At 45.6% G+C, this 23,676-nt stretch overlaps 1 protein-coding gene across 1 annotated transcript in view; it reads right to left on the reverse strand.

The window, feature by feature from the left end:
* Positions 1-23,676, reverse strand: part of sik3 (SIK family kinase 3) — a 57,445-nt gene that overhangs the window by 22,339 nt on the left and 11,430 nt on the right. The window contains exons 2-13 of the mRNA XM_080773102.1: positions 17,186-17,302; positions 16,774-16,837; positions 14,585-14,746; positions 13,057-13,181; positions 11,729-11,852; positions 8,307-8,425; positions 7,806-7,916; positions 6,919-7,053; positions 5,394-5,471; positions 3,327-3,436; positions 2,656-2,830; positions 2,007-2,156 (exon numbers count right to left, since the gene is read on the reverse strand). Of these exons, the coding sequence (XP_080629228.1) occupies positions 2,007-2,156; positions 2,656-2,830; positions 3,327-3,436; positions 5,394-5,471; positions 6,919-7,053; positions 7,806-7,916; positions 8,307-8,425; positions 11,729-11,852; positions 13,057-13,181; positions 14,585-14,746; positions 16,774-16,837; positions 17,186-17,302 (1,470 nt within the window). The remainder of the gene's footprint in view (positions 1-2,006; positions 2,157-2,655; positions 2,831-3,326; positions 3,437-5,393; positions 5,472-6,918; positions 7,054-7,805; positions 7,917-8,306; positions 8,426-11,728; positions 11,853-13,056; positions 13,182-14,584; positions 14,747-16,773; positions 16,838-17,185; positions 17,303-23,676) is intronic.

Below are 23,676 nucleotides of genomic sequence, written 5' to 3' on the forward strand. Positions count from 1 at the left end.
ATGCTGGCGCCATGTTAAAGCTTCTGACGAGAGGTGAGGGGCTGGTTTGTGTTCTAAAACTGTGTTTTTTTCCACCTGCGCATTTGTATGGCTACAATTAGCGCGCAATAAAGGAGTTAAAAGTACCATCAAAACAATCAATCAAACACAATCGTTAGGGTTCTCACACATTTTTACCAATTTATTTCCAAAACTTTTCCAGGATATTTAACCCAATTTCCAGAACTATAACAATCATTCAGCTCAACAATGAGTGTCTTACTGTGCAACAATGCCCAAAGACAGGCAGTGTAGCAACAATAAAGCATATTAGAATATAGAATTCTAGAATTATATTCCAAATGTTTTACTACACCACCACCTATCCAAGGACATAGCTAGGATCATATCTGCAGCACGTTGTGAGCTGTTATAGATCCGTTATACTGGAACACATAAGCTGCAATCACGCCTGTTTGGCAAAAAACTACGTATGTTAAATATTTTGTGTAATGTTATACTTATTTTGGAAAACGTTTTTTTTATTAACAAAATCAATAGCCAAAAACAATTCACTAGAAATGCTCTCTCTCTCTCTCTCGATTAACCTTTTTCAATAATCTATATCAAGTACATATCTCTCCAACTAGTGAAAGCATTGACTCCTTTTTACAAGCTGCCCCAGTCACAACTGATGATGATCCAGTTAAACGCCCCAGTCACAACTAAAGAGGTTCATGACACTATTAACATCTTGAGGGCCCGGGCCTATTTAATCCATTAATAACTTGAACTTAACTTGAACTTGACGGTGATTTACGTCATGGGCCCCGATGGTGTTTAACTGGCTTATGGCCCAGCCTAATTAACAGTGTATTGTGCCTTCTGCCTGCACTATTCATATGTTTAATTCGTCATTTTAATGCCAATAGAAAAAATCTGTGATATACACACACATCATCTCATTCTCACACAGCAATCCTATAGTATTATACCCAGTCCTGATGGTGGCGGTAACGTCACCATTATGCGGATTTTGACCAAATAGAGCGAATCTGGCGATGTCACTTCCGGTTTAAGGAACAATAACATCGGGTACTAGCTTTTTAAAGTGTAAGAAATATTGTAAAATTCAAAAGAGTACATCTGTCCTTTCACCCGTTTCTCATAACCCGGACTTAACGGCAAGTCTAAGCGAGATTGGTTTGCAAAGGTGGACTAACAAAGGTGTTAAAAACTAAGGTTGTCTACCTAGTAGTACAAACATAAAGTCCTTTTCAGAGGTGAAGGAGGAATTTGGTCTGTCTTCCTCAAACTTATTCCAGTACTTACAATTAAGACACTTTTTACAATCATTGATTAAGAAAAACATTTTTAGGTCATAGACGTCAAAATTCCCTTCAAAGATTTACAAAACTCTTAATGGTATCCAGCCTCTGAAAAGGATATGGGAAAAATATTTAAATGTTGTTATTGATCAAGAGACATGGACAACAATATGTGCAAAAATCTTCACTTACTCCTGGAACATAACCATTGGTCGAAGGACAACACCGACATACGCACACACCGACATACGAAGCCGATTACAGTACTTGCACTTGCAACTAGTTTTCCAGGGCCAAGTAACTAGTTTTCCAGGGCCAAGTAACTAGTTTTCCAGGGTCAATTAAGTAGTTTTCCAGGGCCAATTACCTAGTTTTCCAGGGCCAATTAACTAGTTTTCCAGGGCCAATTAACTAGTTTTCCAGGGCCAAGTAACTAGTTTTCCAGGGCCAATTAACTAGTTTTCCAGGGCCAATTAACTAGTTTTCCAGGGCTCAGTCAGTACTAGTAACAAGTAACTAGATTTCCAGGGCTAAGCACTAGTAACAAGTAACTTGTTTTCCAGGGCCCTTGATAATTCCTAACCTTTTGCAGGACTGGATATTTTTTTCTTTTTTCTCATTTTAAAATATTTCCAGGAATTTCCTGACCGTGGGAACACTCAACAAACCGGTTCCTTAGCAGTGAGCGGTGGTACTCACCGGACTGGCCACGAGGGGAGACGGGCCCCGGGGCCTCTTGAGGAGCTGTGCGTGGAGCTGGATGTTGGCCCCTCCGTCCGAGGCCCTACGCCCCAGGGGCCCCATGCCGTTCAGCAGCTGCAGGGTGGGGGGCTGCAGCAGGGACTGCTCCTGTACAGGGAACACAGGGAGGTTATGGTTGCAGAGTGGGGGGGTCCCAGTGCAGAGTGGGGGGGTCCCAGTGCAGAGTGGGGGGTCCCAGTGCAGAGTGGGGGGGTCCCAGTGCAGAGTGGGGGGGGTCCCAGTGCAGAGTGGGGGGGTCCCAGTGCAGAGTGGGGGGTCCCAGTGCAGAGTGGGGGGGTCCCAGTGCAGAGTGGGGGGGTCCCAGTGCAGAGTGGGGGGTTCCCAGTGCAGAGTGGGGGGGGTCCCAGTGCAGAGTTGGGGAGCTGGTCGGAATAATGTGTTCCTTCCACGCTCTACGTCCAGTTACCCCCCGTCAGGTGAAAAGAAGCAGCTTTGACTCCTCATGCATTGAAGGAAGCATGAGGTCAGTCTGTTGCTCTCCCCAGGTTGGCAGAAGGAGTGTAGCGCCCAGGATTACATTAGATAATTGACACTGGGTAAAAAAATAAAAAATAAAGTTACAAAAATGGTGGAATAAAAAAGTTACCTTGTACTCCAGCTGCTGGGTGGGCTGCAGGCTCTGGGGGCTGCAGGGCATCAGCGTGTGACCAGAGTGACCCCCCATGGCGGGGGCCAGCAGGGGGAAGGGGGGCTGGGGGGCGCCGCACGCCCCCCGTGGGAACCCCGGGGGCAACTGCTGTAGGTCCTCCTGCATGTCCACCCTGAGGGGGGGTGGGGGGGGTAGACATATCAGAGACCTCTTATCTCCGTATTTGAACATTTTGTGTGCTTTTTCTTAAATTAACAACGTCCTGCGTGATCACACCACAGCGTCACATAAAAGCATCAAAGGTAGCAGATCTACAAACTCTAAATGCAGCACGAAGCTAGGCCTTTTGAGCTTGTACATCTGCTGCTTTAATTTCTGATATAATTTGATATTTGACTCCTGGAGAGCAACGGTCTCGCATGCCTTTTTGGGAGCGGGGTTCCCTTCTATGTTATAGAAAGTGAAATGGTAGTAGATTGCACTAATGGAGAGTTGTGACGCTGTACTTATCATAAGTTAACATATATAGTCTTAAAGTGTCTGGCTTTATGGAATAAGTAATATCTGTTGGCAGCACTAGTGTGTGTGTGCGTGTTGGCAGCACTAGTGTGTGTGTGCATGTTGGCAGCACTAGTGTGTGTGTGTGTGTGTGTGTGTGTGTGCGCTACCTGGGGTCCGGTACTCCCACCGTGTGTCTCCTCATGGACAGGTAACGAGCCATGGCCTCTGGAGATGGCTCCTCCCCCTCGTCACTGTCCAACGCCATGCTGCCTTCAGGCTGTAGACGCACACACACACACACACACACACACACACACACGCACACACACACACACAGGCGGACGCATGCAATGAATGTTGAACCAATGAAAAGCAACGAACATCCAACGAAACCCTTTTGGTGTTATTGAAGCCCTGACCACAAACAGGGTCACCAGGCAGCTCCTTGGGTCCAAACGGTTACGAGGAGTTGCATGGTGACCCTTTGTCGTGGTTTGGTCCAATGGATTCCATGCGTTGAATCACTTGGGACGACGCGCGCCAACGTGCAACAGGACATAAACCACACCACTCTAGGACAACGCTAAAGCCGTCTCGACCCTTTGGTGTGGTTAGGGCTGCCTTAAGCAATATGTAATACTTCAGCTATTGGGAAAAAAACAGCAGATCTACAAGCTCGTAGTGCGGCACTAGATCTGATATTTTCTTTGAACAATCGTGAAAGTCTCTGATATTCCTTCAACGCAAACGTTTTTAACTCAAATCTTTGAACAGCCAATGAAACGGAAGAAACGTTTTTAACTCAAATCTTTGAACAGCCAATGAAAGGGAAGAAACGTTTTTAACTCAAACCAATGAACAGCGACGGACTAAATACGTGACTTAACGTGTATAAATAACACTGGTGGAAAGTAACTAAGTACGTTTACTCAAGTACTGTACTTAGCTGAAGCTGGAGAGTACTTTTTCCACCACTGATAATAACTACAGTACATTAGAACGGTATTAGATGATTATTAGAACGGTATTGGACCAATAGGAAGCTTCCTTTACACACGACAGCAACCAATAGTAATGACACATGCACTTAATAATAGTAATGCTACTTGGCAGTGTGTGTGTGTGTGTGTGTGTGTGTGTGTGTGTGTGTGTATGTGTGTGTGTGTGAGCGTGTGTGTGTGTGTGTGTGTGTGTGTGTGTGTGTGTGTGTGTGTGTGTGTGTGTGTGTGTGTGTGTGTGCGTGCGAGCGTGTGTGTGTGTGTGCACGTAATGTGAGCGTGCATGCGTGCAGTGTGTGTGTGTGTGTGTGCATGCGTGCGTGCATGCGTGCATGTAGTGTGTGTGTGTGTGCACGCTAGTCAGTGAATCATGCATGGTCACTGTTTTCTTCAGCCTAATCTCGGTGACATCATCATGACATCATCCTGCCAGCTGGTGGTAAACAGCATAACGTGCACCGTTGAACAACTCATTCGTTCATTTCTTTAGGGCGTACAACTTTCTCTTCAGGGCGTAGAACTTTCTCTTTAGGGCGTAGAACTTTCTCTTTAGGGCGTAGAACTTTTATTTTGTTAAACCCTAGAACACTAAACACAGGTGATTTCGATTATATTTGTTGGCCTGGGCTGTGGCTCAGAGGTCCAGGCACCTTGGCCGTGGCTCAGAGGTCCAGGCACCTTGGCCGTGGCTCAGAGGTCCAGGCACCTTGGCCGTGGCTCAGAGGTCCAGGCACCTTGGCCGTGGCTCAGCGGTCCAGGCACCTTGGCTGGTAATCAAGTGTCTGGCAGTGTGCCACAGGTTCGATTCCCGATCCAGACGGCCTTTACTGCATGTCAATCTCTCTCCCCATTTCCTGTCAGACTACTGTCTGTCCCTTTTTTTCAGAAAACGGTTAGGATTTAGAAGCCATTTTCTTTAGAATGGGCCTCAGGTCTAAATGGGTTAACTAAATCAATAGCCAAAAACAATGCATATCCTATTTTTCCAGGACCCGGTCGGTCGGTCCGGATCCGGTCCAGTCTGGATCCGGTCCAGATCCGGTCTCCAAACAGAAGGAGAGGACGTCCAGACTTCACACATCCGTTTGACATTCTCCGTGAATGAAGCGACTGTTGTTATTGGTCGGGGAAAAAAAGATTGTTTTCTGGAGGAAGTACATACGACGGCAGTCCCCACACCTATCATATAGACTGTGAGTGTGTGTGTGTGTGCGCGCGCGCGCGCGCGCGTCTCACCTCTACAATCTGGTTGTCTGGGTTGATGAGCTGAACTTGAGGGACAGTCATGTTGACTGGATTACCCTGTTGATCCGTCTACACACACACACACACACACACACACACACACACACAGACACACATTTCATTTAACAGGTATACAGACAGTGTGATTGACCTCTATCTCACTCTGTGTGAGATCACAGTAAGACTGTACTGTACGTGGGTCAATTAAAAGTATTTTGAGGTCTCTGAACCAATCAGAGCACTGCATCCCTCCAGGCTATGGAGAGGAAGTGTCTCACGTGCGTGTCGTTTGTAAACAAAGTGACAGAGAGACGTGAGTTGGCAAAGCCAGGGGATTATTACTAACCTAAAAACAACCTATATACATATTTTTTTAGGGTGATGATTAAGTTTAAAACGAGTAATACACTGTTTGGATGTCATCTTGAATGAGATTAAAAATCACACCTGTGTGAAACAAGTAGTGTCCCCTCTCTCTCTCTCTGCTCCGTTAGATTAGCTTTATTATGGACGCGCTGCCGTCCACCTCCCATTATACAGGCAGACTAAAAGCTGAATAAATCCTAATCTACGGAGCTCTCCGTGGTTTGGTCAATTAGCGCGATTTTCGGAGGTCTTTGCTGATAATCCGGTGGTCTAGATGGAAATATTGGTACTTTCTAGAGCAAGGATGGCTGTATTTTAGATCGCTAGCATTGACGCTAGCAACAACATGTTGCTGTTTCTGTGCTGCGTGCGCAGCCTCACAGGCACCAGTGGTGCACGCGCACATGCATGGCACTACACACACGGGTGCGGGTGTGCACGCGCACGCATGCGCACACCACTCATGCTCATTGTACGTACGTACGTACGTACGTACGTACGTACGTACGTACGTACGTACCACGGTACACGGAGCTGTAAGCTGGATGTTGAAGTGGTTTGCACCACTTAAAAACGGAGTAGTTCTTTAATCAAAAGCAGCGGTCTGGAGGAGGACAACGAAGCATGGGAATCAAACTGGTGAGCTTCATTTTTATTGACCTTTATCGACGTGGGCCTCGACACGACATCACGCAGCACATTTTCCTTTTCAGGAAGTAATTAAAATATATTTTTGATGGACTTTTGAAAACACAACAATGAGAATTTGCCCATTCTTTTGTCATACATTGTTAGGTATGCCTATATGATGACCACGGATATGGTCTAAAAGTGTTAAAAACTTATTTTTCATTTCACTACAACTTTAATGTCCTCAACCTTCTGCTCCAGAGATGTTGGCCTAAAAATCTTGTTAACGGCCATTCACATTCAGCAGATTGTATTTATTTTAATTTGAGAACTCTAGCTTAACACTTTGGATCCGTATGACCAGTATACCCGTCCTATACATTAATGACTGGGTACATATGACCAGTACAGACTGGATACAGAATCAGATAACCAGTATACCTGTCCTATACATTAATGACTGGGTACATATGACCAGTATACCCGTCGTATAAATTGTGTGGGGGGGGGCGGGACTTACCTGTACAGCGCCGAGGGGATAGCCAATGGGGCGAGGTGTGGGCGGGGCCACACGGAGCGTCTTGTGTTTTTTGAGCCGGTCGGCCAGCAGACTGTAGATGGCGCTGTAGTTGTCATACGCGTCCGTGTGTAAGGACTGTAGGGACACATCAGTAAAGTATACATTATCAGTAAAGCAACCTCCTGTTTCCTCCAGCATTATGTGCACATTCTAAACGGGTGGTACACATGGGCCGTTGAGTGATAGTCAACGAGCACTTCCAAACTCCAGCACTTAGAAAAATAATCATCTGCAAGGAATTTCTTGACAGGGAGTAGCTCATAACATGGTGGATTTCTACATTGCAGATAGAAAGGAAGTAGCCTGCATGGGCACCATTTCATTTCGGTATATGATCCTGGCTGGAGCCGGATGATATGCTTACGTCATGTTGTAGGCAATGGTTTGCCTACAACAAACAGGAAGCCGTTTGTTGCTTCCTGTTTGATTAAAAGCAATAAAAGCTCTCGTAAGCGAGAGCTTTTATTGAGAGGGAAAAGGAAGTTGTCGCCGCCCGTTCATCCTGTCTGGCGACAACAAAACAATACTACAACATGACGTAACCACATCATCCGGCCCCAGCGCGGATCATACGGACTTTTGAAACAGAGACCAGGCTTTCCTCCGAGGCAGTGGAAAGCCTGGTGAGGCGAGGTTAGAAAGGAGGATAATTTAAGCTTTCCGTACAGCTGCAATGTTGGTGATTTTGACGTTATTTAATACAACTAGATAGGACTTTTCTGTTTGGATGAATGGGCTGTCTATGGGAAGTTATGCACCTAGGTAGCACCTTGCCGGCAAGATGGCAGCCGTATGCATATCGTCAATTGTGCGTGCGTGCGTCTCACCTGTAGGGTGCGCTCTCGGTCCAGACCCATCTCAGACATGGCCATCAGCACCTGTTCATTGATGAGCTCCGTCTCTCTCTCTGTCTTCACCTGTTCACACTCTGCTATTAACTAGAGAGAGAGAGGGAGAGAGAGAGAGAGAGAAAGAGAAGAGAGATGCAAACATTCAGTTCGGTCAGTTCAAACATTTTTCACCGTGATTGCTCCTGCTTCAATTGATTTATTGTACCGGTTGTTCTACATTTAAGTTCCTTTGTAATTTATCCTGATTTATAATGTGTTGATGTATTGTTTTGACTGCATTTGTGAATAATTGTAACCTCGGCTACATTGAAAATGAGGGATTGCCCTCAACTGTATTTCCGAGTATAAATATACATATATATAAAATATATTTAAAAAAAAAAGGTGATGATGAAACTCGGTCAGCGCCTCCTAGTGGAGGATATACTCACCCTGTCAAACTCTGGGTCAGCGCCTCCTAGTGGAGGATATACTCACCCTGTCAAACTCTGGGTCAGGGTCTCCTAGCCTCATCCACTTGTTCTTATTGATCTGTTCCATGGAGAGTCTCCGACTGGGCTCCAGAACCAGCATGTGTCGGATCAGGTACTCGCAGTCTGAAGAGAAAGAGAGAGACACACACACACTAGGGCATTAACCAAACGTGATTTTTGATAGTCGACTCGACTACCATCAAAATCGATTTATAGTCGAGAGAAGCCGAGAGAAGACAGACTATGCACCCACTGCACACAAAATGAAGTGGAAACCGAGCTACACTTCCTAACCATCTGTCCATTGTACCAAGACATCAGAGACACATACTTCCCACAGATTACAACCACACAGAGATTTTGAAAACATGACCAATGACAAAAAACTCCCATATCTGCTGGGCGTACAACAATGTGCAAACACAGCAGCAAGATTTGTGAGTTGCTGTGATAGGAGAAGGATATCAAATGGAACACAACCACCCTAAAGACTAATCATTGTGTATATTCCTGCACTATACCTGCATTGAGTGACCTTGGTACATAGAATTTGATCTATTGAAGAATGTACATCATTTTTGTTTTGATTGTATTGCTGTATTGTTCTTTCTGCTTTGGCAATGTAAACGTATGTTTTCTCATGCCAATAAAGCCCTTTGAATTTAATTGAATATAGTCGATTAGTCAGTCGGCGGTAAAATATATTTTTTCCATCCAATCAAGCATTAAAACATCGTGTTCTGAAACAGCCAGCGAGTGAAGGATTTACTGCAAACCAGAGCCGGTGAATGCAGGCCGAGTGGAATAGTAAGAGAGTGGCGACACACTTTGATCTCACCGCAAAGCGGGTACCTTCACTGTCTTGCCTCTTGAAGAGGGCGGCCGCTTTTTTTCATTCTCCCTCCCTGTCTGTCTACTCCCTGCTCAGAGCGTCTATTCTACACTGTCTCTCCGAAACCCCTGAAACTATCAAAACATGGAACTAAATCATGGAATTAGTGTGCTGGTCTCTGTACAGTACGTGATGGACAACATTTCTTTCATGTAAATTGGGTTCTGGAGAGCCCGCTCAATACCCTGATGGATCTTCCCCCGACTATCAGCGTAGAAGAGGCATATCTATTTGGATTATGGTTTCAGGATTTCTGCTGATTGGGCTGTGCATTTATATCTCTACCTATGGTGGGCTATAGTTCCAAACATTGGAACTATCCCATTGAGATAGAAAGAGCACTTCCGCATTCCATTGTTACAGTGGGAGTCAACGCTAGTGTCGCCACTCTCTTACTAGATTACGCTGAATGCCGCTCTGATTGGCCGAAATTAGCTCAGCTGTTTCAAATCAAAGTTGCAAGTCCACAATGACTCACGGATGGACGCGTTGTGAGCTTGTAGATCTGCTATTTTTTGATGCTTTTTGATGTTTCGTTGTTCACAATGTCTGTTCAGTTGGAGCGGGGAGGAGGAGGACTGAACGATGCGATGTTTTTCATACAACCCTAAATGTTCAACAACAAGTTACAAGTTGTAACTTGTTGTTGAACAATTAGGGTTGTATGAAAAACTCTGGTTGTAACTTACAATCACAGTTCCTTTGGTTTTTAGAAGGAGCTACAAGCTAGGAGGAGGTTATGATTACGTACTAGGTTTGCTAGCTAGCAGGCTGCCAGGCTATGAATCAGATGATCAACTACTTAACTCCATCGCGACTATTATAACTATGATCGTGCGTTTGTTTTTAATAAGACCACACGCGGCACGCCTGCACTTTTGTTGGATAAGCATGAAGAAACATGAAATCATGGCAAGAGCTACTGTAGTTTGACTGTAACCAAACTGGATAATATTGGGCAGAGTGAGGAGGAACTCCTGCTATACTTTACTGTACCGGACGACACGACGACACGTCTCCAATCTAACAAACTACAGTAATAAACTCAACAATAGTAATAGTAAAAAAAACTTGTATATGATATGAAAAAAATCAGCCAGGAATGGATTAGTACTGAAGTTGGCGAACTACGAACAAAACAACAGAGCTCACAGCTGCATGTCTGCTGTAGAAAAATAAATCAAAAAAGTATTAAAAATAATAGTAACGATTTTTGATTTACAGTGTCGACTACCGTTTTTCTAGTCGAATAGTTGACTAATCGATTTTTATGTTAATGCCCTAACACACACACAATCAAGAGCCGGGACGCTAATCCTGGTCTCTAAACTACCTGATTTGATAATGACAATGATTTGTTAATCCCCTTAAACAACGTCCTTCAACCTCAACCTGAGCCCTAAAGCCGATAAAGCCAGCGTGTTTTTGGAGTCCGATGACGTCACACCATGGAAGCTTTTTGTGGCGGTTTAACTTTCCCCCACAGGGAATGAATGCAGTTAGTCTGCATGTGTCGAACGTGAGAGACTGCACACTTCAAATTCAAACAGGGCTCTGGACGGGGTGCCCTGCCCAGCGTCCATATATGGAGCTGGCCTGTTCTGACCTCACAACACTCCATATACGGGGATGCCTGACACAGAAGTCCATGTATTGGAATAAAGGGACATAGAGAGACACATACAGAAATCATTCTCACGACGGGGCCACAAGTTAAGTTATTGTTTTTTTTATATATATATTTTTTTTTATCCAACGATTTTGTAATCCATTTTTCACCCCTGTGTCAATCATCTAATGTGATCCTGGGCTCTACACACCCTCCACCAACCTGGGGAGAGCAACGGACTTGAACTCATGCTTCCTTCATGCCTGAGTGTCCAAGTTGCTCCTTTGCACCTGACAGGGGGGAGTTCCCCTGGTTGGACGTAGCGCGTGGAAGGAACACGTTATTCCAACCAGTTCCTTTCCCCTCCATCAGGCGCCCCGGCTGGCCAGGGGGAGGCAGTTTAGAGACCAGGATTACTGCATGTTTTTTGTGAGGGTATACCTACCCTAGGGGACACGGGGAGAACATGCAAAGTCCACACAGAAAGGCCCTTTCGCCAACCCCGCCTTCGCCAAGTTAAGTTATTGTTAAACATCTGCATTACTTAATTTACAAGAAGTCTACACAATTAGAGAATCTAGAAGAATATTGTTATTTTGATCAACGTTTGATTGTTATCTCTCCTAATGGTATCACCATCAATACAGCATGGAATGAATCTTATCCAGCGACAACAAGTTGTGAGTGTTTTGCGAGGCTAAATCTCATCAGACGGAGGTCCGTGGCTAGGGGGTGGTCCGTGGCTAGGGGGTGGTCCGTGGCTAGGGGGTGGTCCGTGGCTAGGGGGTGGTCCGTGGCTACCTGTGGACATGAAGAAGGTCCGTCCGTGGCTCACCTGTGGACATGAAGAAGGTCCGTGGCTCACCTGTGGACATGAAGAAGGACCGTGGCTCACCTGTGGACATGAAGAAGGTCCGTGGCTCACCTGTGGACATGAAGAAGGGGATGCGGAACTTCCCACTGAGGACGCGAGCGCGGAGGTTCTGTAAGGTGCTTCCATCGAAGGGCAGAGCGCCACACACCAACACGTACAGCACCACACCCAGGCTCTGGAGGGGCACGCACAAACACACACACAGGCGCGCACACACACACACACGCACACACACACACACACACACACACACACACACACACACACACACACACACACACGCACGCACACACACGCACACACACACACACACACACACACACACACAGGAAGACAATCAATTAGCGTAGATTGGGACCAGTGTTGATTTTGTCGACGGGTTTCTGAACAGCCCTCCTTATGAGAGACACAGACCGAGTAGAAAAGATTTGTGCTATTTTTATCATGAACATTAGAACTAAAAGACAAGTCATGTTTATGCTTGGCTGCGTGTGGGTCTAGAGCACAGGGGTTCTCAACGTTTTTGGCTGGGGACCCCCGGAAAGGCTTTGGACATGTATGGCGACCCCCGCCCTGCCCCCCTCCCCACCACCACCAATACAAACTGACTGCAGAAATAACCTTAATAATAGAGAAAATATATCATAAATGAATGAATACTGAAACCAGATATAATCATTAAGAAAATGTATGCATGTACTATGTGTACTATGTACACTCTTCATTTCCATTTTCCAGCCATTCATTTGCAAAAGAAAATGCGACCCACGGGTTAAGAACCCCTGGTCTAGAGAATCTACGAGCTCACAATGCGTTGCGGACTTAGGTCCGTCCTAACTAGACTCACCCAGATGTCTACTTTAGGCCCGTCCTAACTAGACTCACCCAGATGTCTACTTTAGGCCCGTCCTAACTAGACTCACCCAGATGTCTACTTTAGGCCCGTCCTAACTAGACTCACCCAGATGTCTACTTTGGGCCCGTCCTAACTAGACTCACCCAGATGTCTACTTTAGGCCCGTCCTAACTAGACTCACCCAGATGTCTACTTTGGGACCGTCCTAACTAGACTCACCCAGATGTCTACTTTGGGTCCGTCCTAACTAGACTCACCCAGATGTCTACTTTAGGCCCGTCCTAACTAGACTCACCCAGATGTCTACTTTAGGCCCGTCCTAACTAGACTCACCCAGATGTCTACTTTGGGCCCGTCCTAACTAGACTCACCCAGATGTCTACTTTAGGCCCGTCCTAACTAGACTCACCCAGATGTCTACTTTGGGTCCGTCCTAACTAGACTCACCCAGATGTCTACTTTGGGCCCGTCCTAACTAGACTCACCCAGATGTCTACTTTAGGCCCGTCCTAACTAGACTCACCCAGATGTCTACTTTGGGTCCGTCGTACTCTTTGCCCTCGAAGAGTTCCGGAGCAGCGTAGGGGGGACTGCCACACCACGTCTTCAACAGCTGACCACGAGAGAACAGGTTACTGAAGCCAAAGTCTGGAGAGAGAGAGAGAGGTTAACAATCCGGTAACACTCTTCTCACATGTTTATACATTGCTGCACTGGATGGCATATATTTTTGAACTGCGTCAGACACTAGGCCAACAATGGCGGTCGTGGCGAGCAATACACAGATTTTTGTATGCACTACATCCATCGTTATGTGATGTGTGCGATAGATTCTAGGTGTTGTTCAGAGTGTGCGATGGTTTCTAGGGGTTGTTCAGAGTGTGCAATGGTTTCTAGGGGTTGAGTGCAGTGTGGATGTCGGGATAGCAGATTGACAGATTGTACTTGGTTGGTTAATACTTAAGAAATATTACACGAGAGGGTGTTCTTTATCGTCATTAATGCAATGCCTGCGCCGGTGCCGTAGGAACTAGCCCGCAGATACCGAAAGGTATCGCAGAAGTCCATTAATGACGTTAAAGAACACCCAATCGTGTAATATTGCAATTAGACAACAGTTACCCTTAAAATTAAGAGAATCCCTGAAAAACAATATTTTTTCAATATCAGATGTAGCCACTACGACCACACATGTCCCAAGAAGAAACTAGCTAGTCTAGCCACCGAGTCTGCTGCGCTCAGAGAGAAAAGCACGGCTGGATTGCTTGTTTTGATTAGGCGTTGAAATAATGTGGTTTAAGCACAGCTCGAAAGCGGTTTCAACCAATCAGATTGCTTCCCCAAAACGACCTGTTGTATAATAGAGGGTATGCATAAAGTGAATGGCAGATCGAGGTGGGCTTTTCTGTTTGGCATTCCCGCATAACGTCCGGGTATGATGATGTCAGGCGCATAATTATCCTCAGACTATAGCAGTCTAGCTTTGATGGTGAATTATAAAACAACACTGCCTGATAGCAGCATTTGTGTACATGGAATGTGAAACAGAGTGATCAGCTGGCTCAACACAGGACAACTTTCACTGCAGTTGAAGTCGTGCACGCGCACACACACACACACACACAGACACACACACACACACACTATACAACACTTAACTGTTAACTGTACTTAACTTAGTTTCCACCATCTATCATCACAGTCGACTCACATAAAAGCAGATTAGATTTACATTCACCGTGCTAAACATAGCTTTGATTACTACGCTTTAGACTTGAGATTAGATTGACATAATTACCCTTAATAGATTTATAAAACGTCTTTATGCACTTAAGCGCAAGAAGACAACAAGCCTTCCCATAGTAGATACTACTAGATAGAGTGATACCTTCATCATCCCGCGGGGGAAAATCAGTCTCTAAGTAACTCATTGTGTCGTCGCTAAACGACGAGCTGTCTCTAATTTACCGTGTGAGAGCGCACACCCCCGCACACACACACACACACACACACACACACACACACACACACACACACACGTGCACACACACCTGCAATCTTGATGTTGAGGTTGTGGTCCAGCAGGAGGTTCTCGGCCTTCAGGTCTCGGTGGACGATGTTCCGACAGTGGCAGAAATGAACCGCCGCCACGATCTGCTTGAACTTCCTCCTGGCGTCCTTCTCCGCCATGCGCCCGTGAGCCACCAGGTGGTCTGCGACGCGCGCACACATCACAGACACACACACATACACATACACATCACACACACACACACACACACACACACACACACACACACACACACACACACACAAACACACGGGCGTAAAATAAAAACGGTTCATAGGGGGACAGAGGATGCTGTGGCATGCCTCCTTCATAACCTTCACCAAAACATGGATTCATCTTCGGACAATTTTGCCATTATTCTTTTTGTTGACTTTAGTTCTGCCTTTAACACGATTCAACGCCATCATATGATCAAGAAACTGCATCAGCTCAACATCCCCCCACTTCTCATACACTGGACTCACAGCTTCTTGAGCAATAGACCACAAACAGTTAAAGTAGGTACATCATTTTCATCAACTGCCATCACCAACACAGGGGCCCCTCAAGGCTGTGTCGTCAGCCCCTTCCTCTACACTCTGTACACAAATGACTGTATTAGCCCCTCACCCACTAACATCACATACTTTAAATACTCTGATGACACTGCCATTCTCGGACTGCTCCATGACAATAACTCTATTACGGTCTATCAGAATACCATTTCTCATTTCACACAGTGGTGCACTGACAACTACCTAGAGTTGAATGTGGTCAAAACAAAAGAACTGGTCATTGAAACAACAACCCACACTGGACTTAACCCACTCCTCATTAATGGTAAAACAATAGAACAGGTTGACAGCTTCACATATCTTGGACTCACACTGGACAATAGACTTAGGTTTGATCAACACATTACATCTATCCAGTCACGCTTTCAGCAAAGACTCCATGTAATCCGTAAACTAAGATCATTATCTGTTGCTCCTCATCTTCTGCTATTATTGTACAAAAGCATTATTCAACCTGTTCTGTTGTACTGTTCTGCATGTTTCTACACCATATTGTCCATGCCAATACAGGAACAAACTTTTCAGTATCACCCGTATTGCTTCCAAAATCATCGGACTTTCTACACCCACACTTTCTGATATGAACAATAACGCCATCACACGACTAGCACTCTCGATATCAAATGACACTGACCATCCTCTGTATCGTTTCTTTAACCTCATGCCATCTGGACAAAGATACAGAACCTTGCCCTGGAAAAAGGTCCGTTTTAGTAGGAGTTTTGTCCCCTCAGCCATCGCGGCATTAAACAAACTGCCCCGCCAATAGGATGGTTCTGTACACAGTGGGGACCTCTGTACTGTCTTGGTGTCATGTGCTCTGTGTTGTTTTTGATGTGGGTGTTGAACTGTTGAACAGATTGTGAAGACAAATATCCTTCGGGACAATAAAGATTATTATTATTATTATAGGATTAATTGAGATATTGAATCGATCACAAATGTCAAAGATCATCTCAAAAGATTTAGCTTGTTTTTGTAATTTATGGATCATTAGAAAGCACTTTGTTTATTAGTCACACAGTGGGGGGGAATAAATCATGTAATCGCCTCTGGCCTAGAGAACAGTTTGAATAAAGTTTTATGCACAATTCAGCAAATAGACGTCCCCGGTCTACTGAGATAGAAGTATATGCATGCCGATTGATGGACAGTTTTCAGAAAAAGCTGTGTCAGTCGTGTCAGTTCTTCGATTTTTCAAAAATAGCTAGATCTGCTATTTTTCAATAGCTATAAAGCACAACATAATGCCGCCCAGAATGGGTTAAGAGACTAGTTTAGTTTCATATCCATTTGAAAGTTCTGGCAGAAAACGTAGTCAAAAATATCTCCACTGTTTCGGACAAGTGACTTTTGTGCCCGGACAAGTGAATGGGACATGTACTTGTCCTTAGGACAAGTGAATGGGACATGTACTTGTCCTTAGGACAAGTGAATGGGACATGTCCTTAGGACAAAAATGTACTTGAAGGAAAATGTAGTTGTCCTCAAAAGTGCCTAAAAAACCATGATGTTTTCCCGCGTGTTTCTGGAGGGCATTATTGGTTGGTTTCAGACAAAGCCAAAGCGTATACGACATGGAACAGAGATGAAAGGAGGTCTACGATGGTCTTACCGAATATCTCTCCTCCACTGGCGTACTCCGTCACCAGGTAGATCATTCTCTCTGTCTCCATCACCTAGAGCCACACGCACCACGCGCGCACACACACACACCCACCACACACACACACACACAGACACACACACACACACACACACACCCATTATATGAAATCACTTCCAATGTCACAATTGTTTATCATGTTTCCTGTGTCAGTTCTCTCTCCTAATTGGATACAACTGGTATCCCGACCTGAACTAAAACGCCTTCTGTTCTATAGCAACGATTAACCATTATCACAATATACAGCTATTAGCACTCCAACACTGTATTTAACAAAAACATGTCAATTATATTGATAAATCATGTGTCCCTTTGAAGCCAAATGCATGTGAGTGAAACACTGGTGTGCGTGCGTGCGTACCTGGTACAGCCTGATGATGTGAGGGTGTCTCAACATCTTCATGATCTGAACCTCTCTGAAGATCTTCTTCAAGTTCTCATCGTCCAGCTGAGTCTTATCGACGATCTTTATCGCCACCTAGTGGGGGGAGGAGGAGGGGGGACGAGAGAGAGAGAGAGGTTAACCCATTTTGACCTGAGATCAGATTCTATAAATGTCTTCTACATCCTTCCTGACAGTTTTCTGAAAAATCTATGTTTCTATGTCAGTCGTTCTTCCGATTTTTCGAGTGTACGGGGTTTGATGAGGGACAATTGAGCTTGTAGATCGGCTATATTTGCTACGACAGTAATATACAATGTGGCCCTCTGGAGCGAGTGTGGAAATATAATGAATTGCATTTTTATAGCGCTTTTCCATGTGCTCAAAGCGCTTTCCAATGGTTCATTCATTCATACATTGGGAGGTGAAGCGGCGAACAGTCGACACCAGCATCCTCACTTCCCACATTCACACACAGACGATGGCGAGCTCACACCGACCCACTCATTGGAGGCAGTGTGGGGTTCAGTGTCTTGCCCAAAGGACACCTCGACATGTGGACAGGAGGAGCCGGGACTCGAACCGCCGACCCAGGGATCATTGGACGACCTGCTCTACCTCCTGAGCCACAGCCGCCCTACAGATGTAGTGTCCCTCTGGAGCGAGTGGAAGCCAGCGACGTGAAGATACGAAGGTGCAGTGAAGTCTACCATTCATTGTCAACGGAAGTCATGCAATGACATGAATTACGTCAACGAACGGATATACAAAGCGACACAGTTCAATATAAATCAAACGTGTCTAGTCTAGAACAAAAGCCAAATCAAATATTTATCAAAAATGTAAGTAAAATAAACTGTGTATTGTCAGTCATTCAGTTGTGAAAACAAAACACTTGAAAAAGAGTATAGATTATTTATTGATTGATTGAATACTTTATTAACAGGCTTTTGGGTCAAGCCCCTAGGGTTGTTTCCATTGTGGTCCTATTGTGTATAATATCAGAATTGGTATCGGCAGATATGACCCTGCAAATAATCGGAGATCGGTCATAATGGTACATCCCGACCACTTTGAGAAGCGCTGCCATAGAAAAGGGCTCCTTAGTCCCCCATAAATTATTTGGTCATGTTTTCTTTGCCACTTAGGGGAACAAGAGGGCAGATTTAATTAACAAGAAGAGCGTGAATTTAATGAGCAAAATCTGAGAGTGCAGTGTGTGTGTGTGTGTGTGTGTATGTGTGTGTGTGTTTATGAGTGACTGTGCGTGCGTTTAGCATCAGTGCATTTGCAACATGCGTGCATGCGTGCGTGCACTGTGTGCGCACTTGCAGTACTAACTAGCCAGATGTCCCCAGAAGTATAGTAGAATTTGAGAAATGGACATTACTTTACTTGTCCTTGCAAGACATGCAATGTGAACCCGAATAGACCACATGCACACGGCATGATATGGTCCATCTTGCCATGACGTTAATGACAGGGTGGCAAGTTCTGGCAACTAGCCGCAGTTTCTTTGCCATTGACAGTCCATACATCCAAACAGAAAAGTCCTATCTGATTGACAGTCCATACAGAAAAGTGCTATCGGTACCGGAGATTAGCTGGTAACAGACGGACGCACGCACGGACAGAGGGCCAAACCTACTCACTCCCCATGCCTTCGACCTGGTGGAGACAAAAATAGGCGATCTACAAGCTCACTAGTTTGTAGATCGGCTATTGTGTGGGCGTGCGACTGACTGATGTGCAATTTAACTCATTCTTTAGGCTTTGGGTTACAAATGGCAAAAATATTAATACAAAAACAAATTAAAAATGGATTTGGTCAATCCATTTAAACCAGGAGAGCATTTGTGTTGTTTTGGTTTTAGCGTTGGCTATTCAAAGATAGCGGATGTAGCTTGTACATCCGTGTGTGTGTGTGTGTGTGTGTGTGTGTGTGTGTGTGTGTGTATTTTCAGTTCCTGACGTCTATTATTAGAACTGGATCTGATCCAGTTCACTGTATTCACTGCCTTCCACAATGGACCGCACACACACACGCATCAATTGACCAATTTTGTTGAAAGGAACGGTTATGTCGCGGACAAAGCCAACTGGAGTCGTGACAAATCATGACAATAAACACAATATTGGACAATTTTGGACCAAACAAATAATAATGACAAAGAAGAAAAACTCGAATTCTTTGTCCGGCCTTTTCTTTTCCTGGGCCCTGGTAGCGACGCTCTATAGCAGTGGTTTTCAGCCAGTGGTCCTTGAGGGGCTCTAGATGGTCCCCAATGATGGAGAGTTGGTAACCAAATGGACCCTTATTGATCTTTAACTCTCGAGAGCAAAAGTTAAATTATTATAATTAGTTAAATATCTGCATCACTGAAGTCTACACAATAAGAGAATGTAGAAGAATTGATATTTTTGGTCAACATTTGCCCGTTATCTCTCCTAATGGTACCACTACTACCAACATCAATACAGCATGGAATTGCGTACGTTTTGGGTCAGAGAGGATAAAATGTCATCAAATGACGGTTCCGTGGCTCAAATGCCAAAGAGATGATGGGCCTCGATGTGAAAAGGGTTGAAAACCACTGGTGTATATATACTATAATTATACTCATAGCCTTCACTGTACAAATATTCTACTGTTGGTTCAGAATGGTTCTTAGCATGTTTATGACCCTAGATGACTATTTCTATGTATTTGATGTATAACCATGTGTTGTTCTTGCTTACTGTAAAAGTGGCTCTGGATTGAGAGCGTCTGATAAATGGCTAAATTAGTAAACAGGCATGCAAACAGGCCCAAGGTGAAAAAGGTGACAGTGTGCGGGGCCAACGCTGTGCCGCGGGCAAAACCGCGGCGCAAATCTTTTAAGCGTTTATCGGTACTAAACCCACTTTGGGGGGGGGGGGGGGGGTGTCATGGGGGACAGTATATACTACACTGTACTAGCCCTCCTCCCGGCCTGTGTGTCTGTGTGTTAGGCTGTGCAACAGTGACACTTGGTGGTGAACAAATGCTATAACGCTATGTTTCGTGCTCGGACACAGCCAGGGACCCAGGGACACAGCCAGGGACAGACCCAGTGACACAGGGGCAGCCAGGGACAGACCCAGTGACACAGGGACAGCCAGGGACAGACCCAGTGACACAGGGACACAGCCAGGGACACATCCAGGGACAGACCCAGTGACACAGGGACAGCCAGGGACAGACCCAGTGACACAGGGACAGCCAGGGACAGACCCAGTGACACAGCCAGGGACACATCCAGGGACAGACCCAGTGACACAGGGACAGCCAGGGACAGACCCAGTGACACAGGGACAGCCAGGGACAGACCCAGTGACACAGGGACACAGCCAGGGACACAGCCAGGGACAGCCAGGGACAGACCCAGTGACACAGGGACACAGCCAGGGACAGACCCAGTGACACAGGGACAGCCAGGGACAGACCCAGTGACACAGGGACACAGCCAGGGACACAGCCAGGGACAGCCAGGGACAGACCCAGTGACACAGGGACACAGCCAGGGACAGACCCAGTGACACAGGGACAGCGAGGGACAGACCCAGTGACACAGGGACAGCCAGGGACAGACCCAGTGACACAGGGACACAGCCAGGGACACAGCCAGGGACAGACCCAGTGACACAGGGACACAGCCAGGGACACAGCCAGGGACAGCCAGGGACAGACCCAGTGACACAGGGACAGCCAGGGACAGACCTAGTGACACAGGGACAGCCAGGGACAGACCTAGTGACACAGGGACAGCCAGGGACAGACCCAATGACACAGTGACACAGCCAGGGACAGACCCAGTGACACAGGCACACAGCCAGGAACAGACCCAGTGACACAGGGACACAGGGACACCGCCAGGGACACAGGGACCCAGCCAGGGACAGACACAGGGACAAATACTGTAGCTGTCTATAGTGTGGTTGAGTGGCTGCACCACTCAAAAATGACAGATGATTATTTACTAAATCAGTACAAATCTAGTCAGTATTGAGCAAGATGTTAACATTCATGTCCTGATAGTCATAGAACAATTAATTTACTCCAACAGGAGCACTAGCCCCTCGAGGAGCACTAGCCCCTCCTATATTCAGTAGATTTGTGTCCTAAATGCCATTGACAATGAATGAATTGTCATATATCGGCTATTTTTGTCCTACACAATCCTACACATTCATTGTCACAAAAATGACAATGAATGGATGATGTATGATGATAAGGGTCACTTCACACAGGTGTGATTTAAAGAAAGAAACTGGTCCAGCACTCACACTCCCATCTCAAAATCCCTTACAGTTACACTCTTCACATCATGTAAAATAGAAAATTATATTCACTGGCAAAATAATGAATTATAATACAAATAAAATGTTTTGGGATGGTTTAGTCAACAGGGTCAGTTTACTTCATTATTTTAGCCTTAGTCAATTTAAGACATGTAGAGTAACATCCTCTCCTTATTCAACAGTTGAGCTGCATGTTTTCGTTTTTAATATATCCATTTAGTATAAGCCCTGGCACGCACGCACGCACGCACGCACGCACACACACGCGCGCGCGCGCGTGCTTTATTTATTTACTCATACGCATGCATGCACACACACGAGCACACAGACAGACACACACACACACACACACACAGCGAGAGAAACTGACGCCGGCGCGTCCACACCACAGACAGTATAACGCAAAGTGCTAACGTTGCTAATGCTAACTGTAGCAGCTAAACTAATGGATCGACTGGCGAGTCACAGACAGTGTGTCAAAATTCATGCCGAGTCCACACAAACAGGTTTTTTTTCCGCGGAGCGACCAGCGGCTGCGCACATCATGCCGCCCAGATGCAAGCAGAAATATCGCTCAGAATCATTAGTGACTCACGAGAGTAGTCTGTCAGATAATTCTCCGGGCAGCGAGCTCGGGCTTCACAGACCCCCTCACCCCCCCCAAACATTTTTTTAACGGATTTGCATGAATCACACAGGTCCTATATTTGGGATAAAAACGGCGATTTTCGCCGAAAAGCTACACTTTTGCATGTCTGAGTAAAGTACGGTCGTCCACCCGGTCACTCTGCCACAGCGCGCCGCGTATCCTCCTTACTCTGAGAACACGGAGTCCTCCTGCCATGCAAATACTTTCAAAACACGGAAATCGCAGTGGAACCACAGTGGCACAGAGTGTGTGTGTGTGTGTGTGTGTGTGTGCCAGCCAAGGTCATAAAACCCTGTGCCAGGTGCGTGCCAGGGTGATGAGAGAAGCGATAAGATGCCACCACAGGCAGGACGTTGTGCTGGCATGATGTTGGGAGGGCATGACGGGACCCAGTGTCAATATCGTCGACTAACCAGATTCTACAAAATGTCTTGCAAATCATGACAGTTTTCTGAAAAACCTTATGTCAGTGGTTCTCAAACTAAAAGGACCCCAAATATATTGTATTTGGCCCCCACCCCCATCTGAAAATATGTTGTGTTCCAGGGACCCCCTCTCAGAAGAAAAGATACAAGTTATAAACGTTCGTTGGGAAAGAATACATATTAGAAGATTTGCACACGTTTTCACGATTTTACAAATATAGCAGATCTACAAGCTCATAGCGCGGTAGATCTGCTATTTTTCCAACAGCTAAATTTAAAATAATTGGTTACAAAAGTGGTGCCACATATACGTTATCGTCCTAAATGGGCTAAAGGCCTACTCATATTCTAGTTTTAGGTGTTAAGGTGACCACCGATAACTACATGACGTCACTGAGCCGCAGTGATAAGAGACTCACCGCTGTTTTTACTAAAACTACAACATGACGTCACTGAGCCGCAGTGATAAGAGACTCACCGCTGTTTTTACTAAAACTACAACATGACGTCACTGAACCGCAGTGATAAGAGACTCACCGCTGTTTTTACTAAAACTACAACATGACGTCACTGAACCGCAGTGATAAGAGACTCACCGCTGTTTTTACTAAAACTACAACATGACGTCACTGAGCCGCAGTGATAAGAGACTCACCGCTGTTTTTACTAAAACTACAACATGACGTCACTGAGCCGCGGTGATAAGAGACTCACCGCTGTTTTTACTAAAACTACAACATGACGTCACTGAGCCGCAGTGATAAGAGACTCACCGCTGCTTTTACTAAAACTACAACATGACGTCACTGAGCCACAGTGATAAGAGACTCACCGCTGTTTTTACTAAAACTACAACATGACGTCACTGAGCCGCAGTGATAAGAGACTCACCGCTGTTTTTACTAAAACTACAACATGACGTCACTGAGCCGCAGTGATAAGAGACTCACCGCTGTTTTTACTAAAACTACAACATGACGTCACTGAGCCGCGGTGACTCAGCCGTAGTTCTCCAACTAAAAGAGTGGAAAAGTAGATTTAGTGTTAGTCATGTGGGACAACGCGCGTCGTCTGTG

This window comes from Protomyctophum bolini (genome assembly GCF_963924005.1).
Source record: "Protomyctophum bolini genome assembly, chromosome: 9".
In the NCBI taxonomy this organism is placed as follows: Eukaryota; Metazoa; Chordata; class Actinopteri; order Myctophiformes; family Myctophidae; genus Protomyctophum; species Protomyctophum bolini.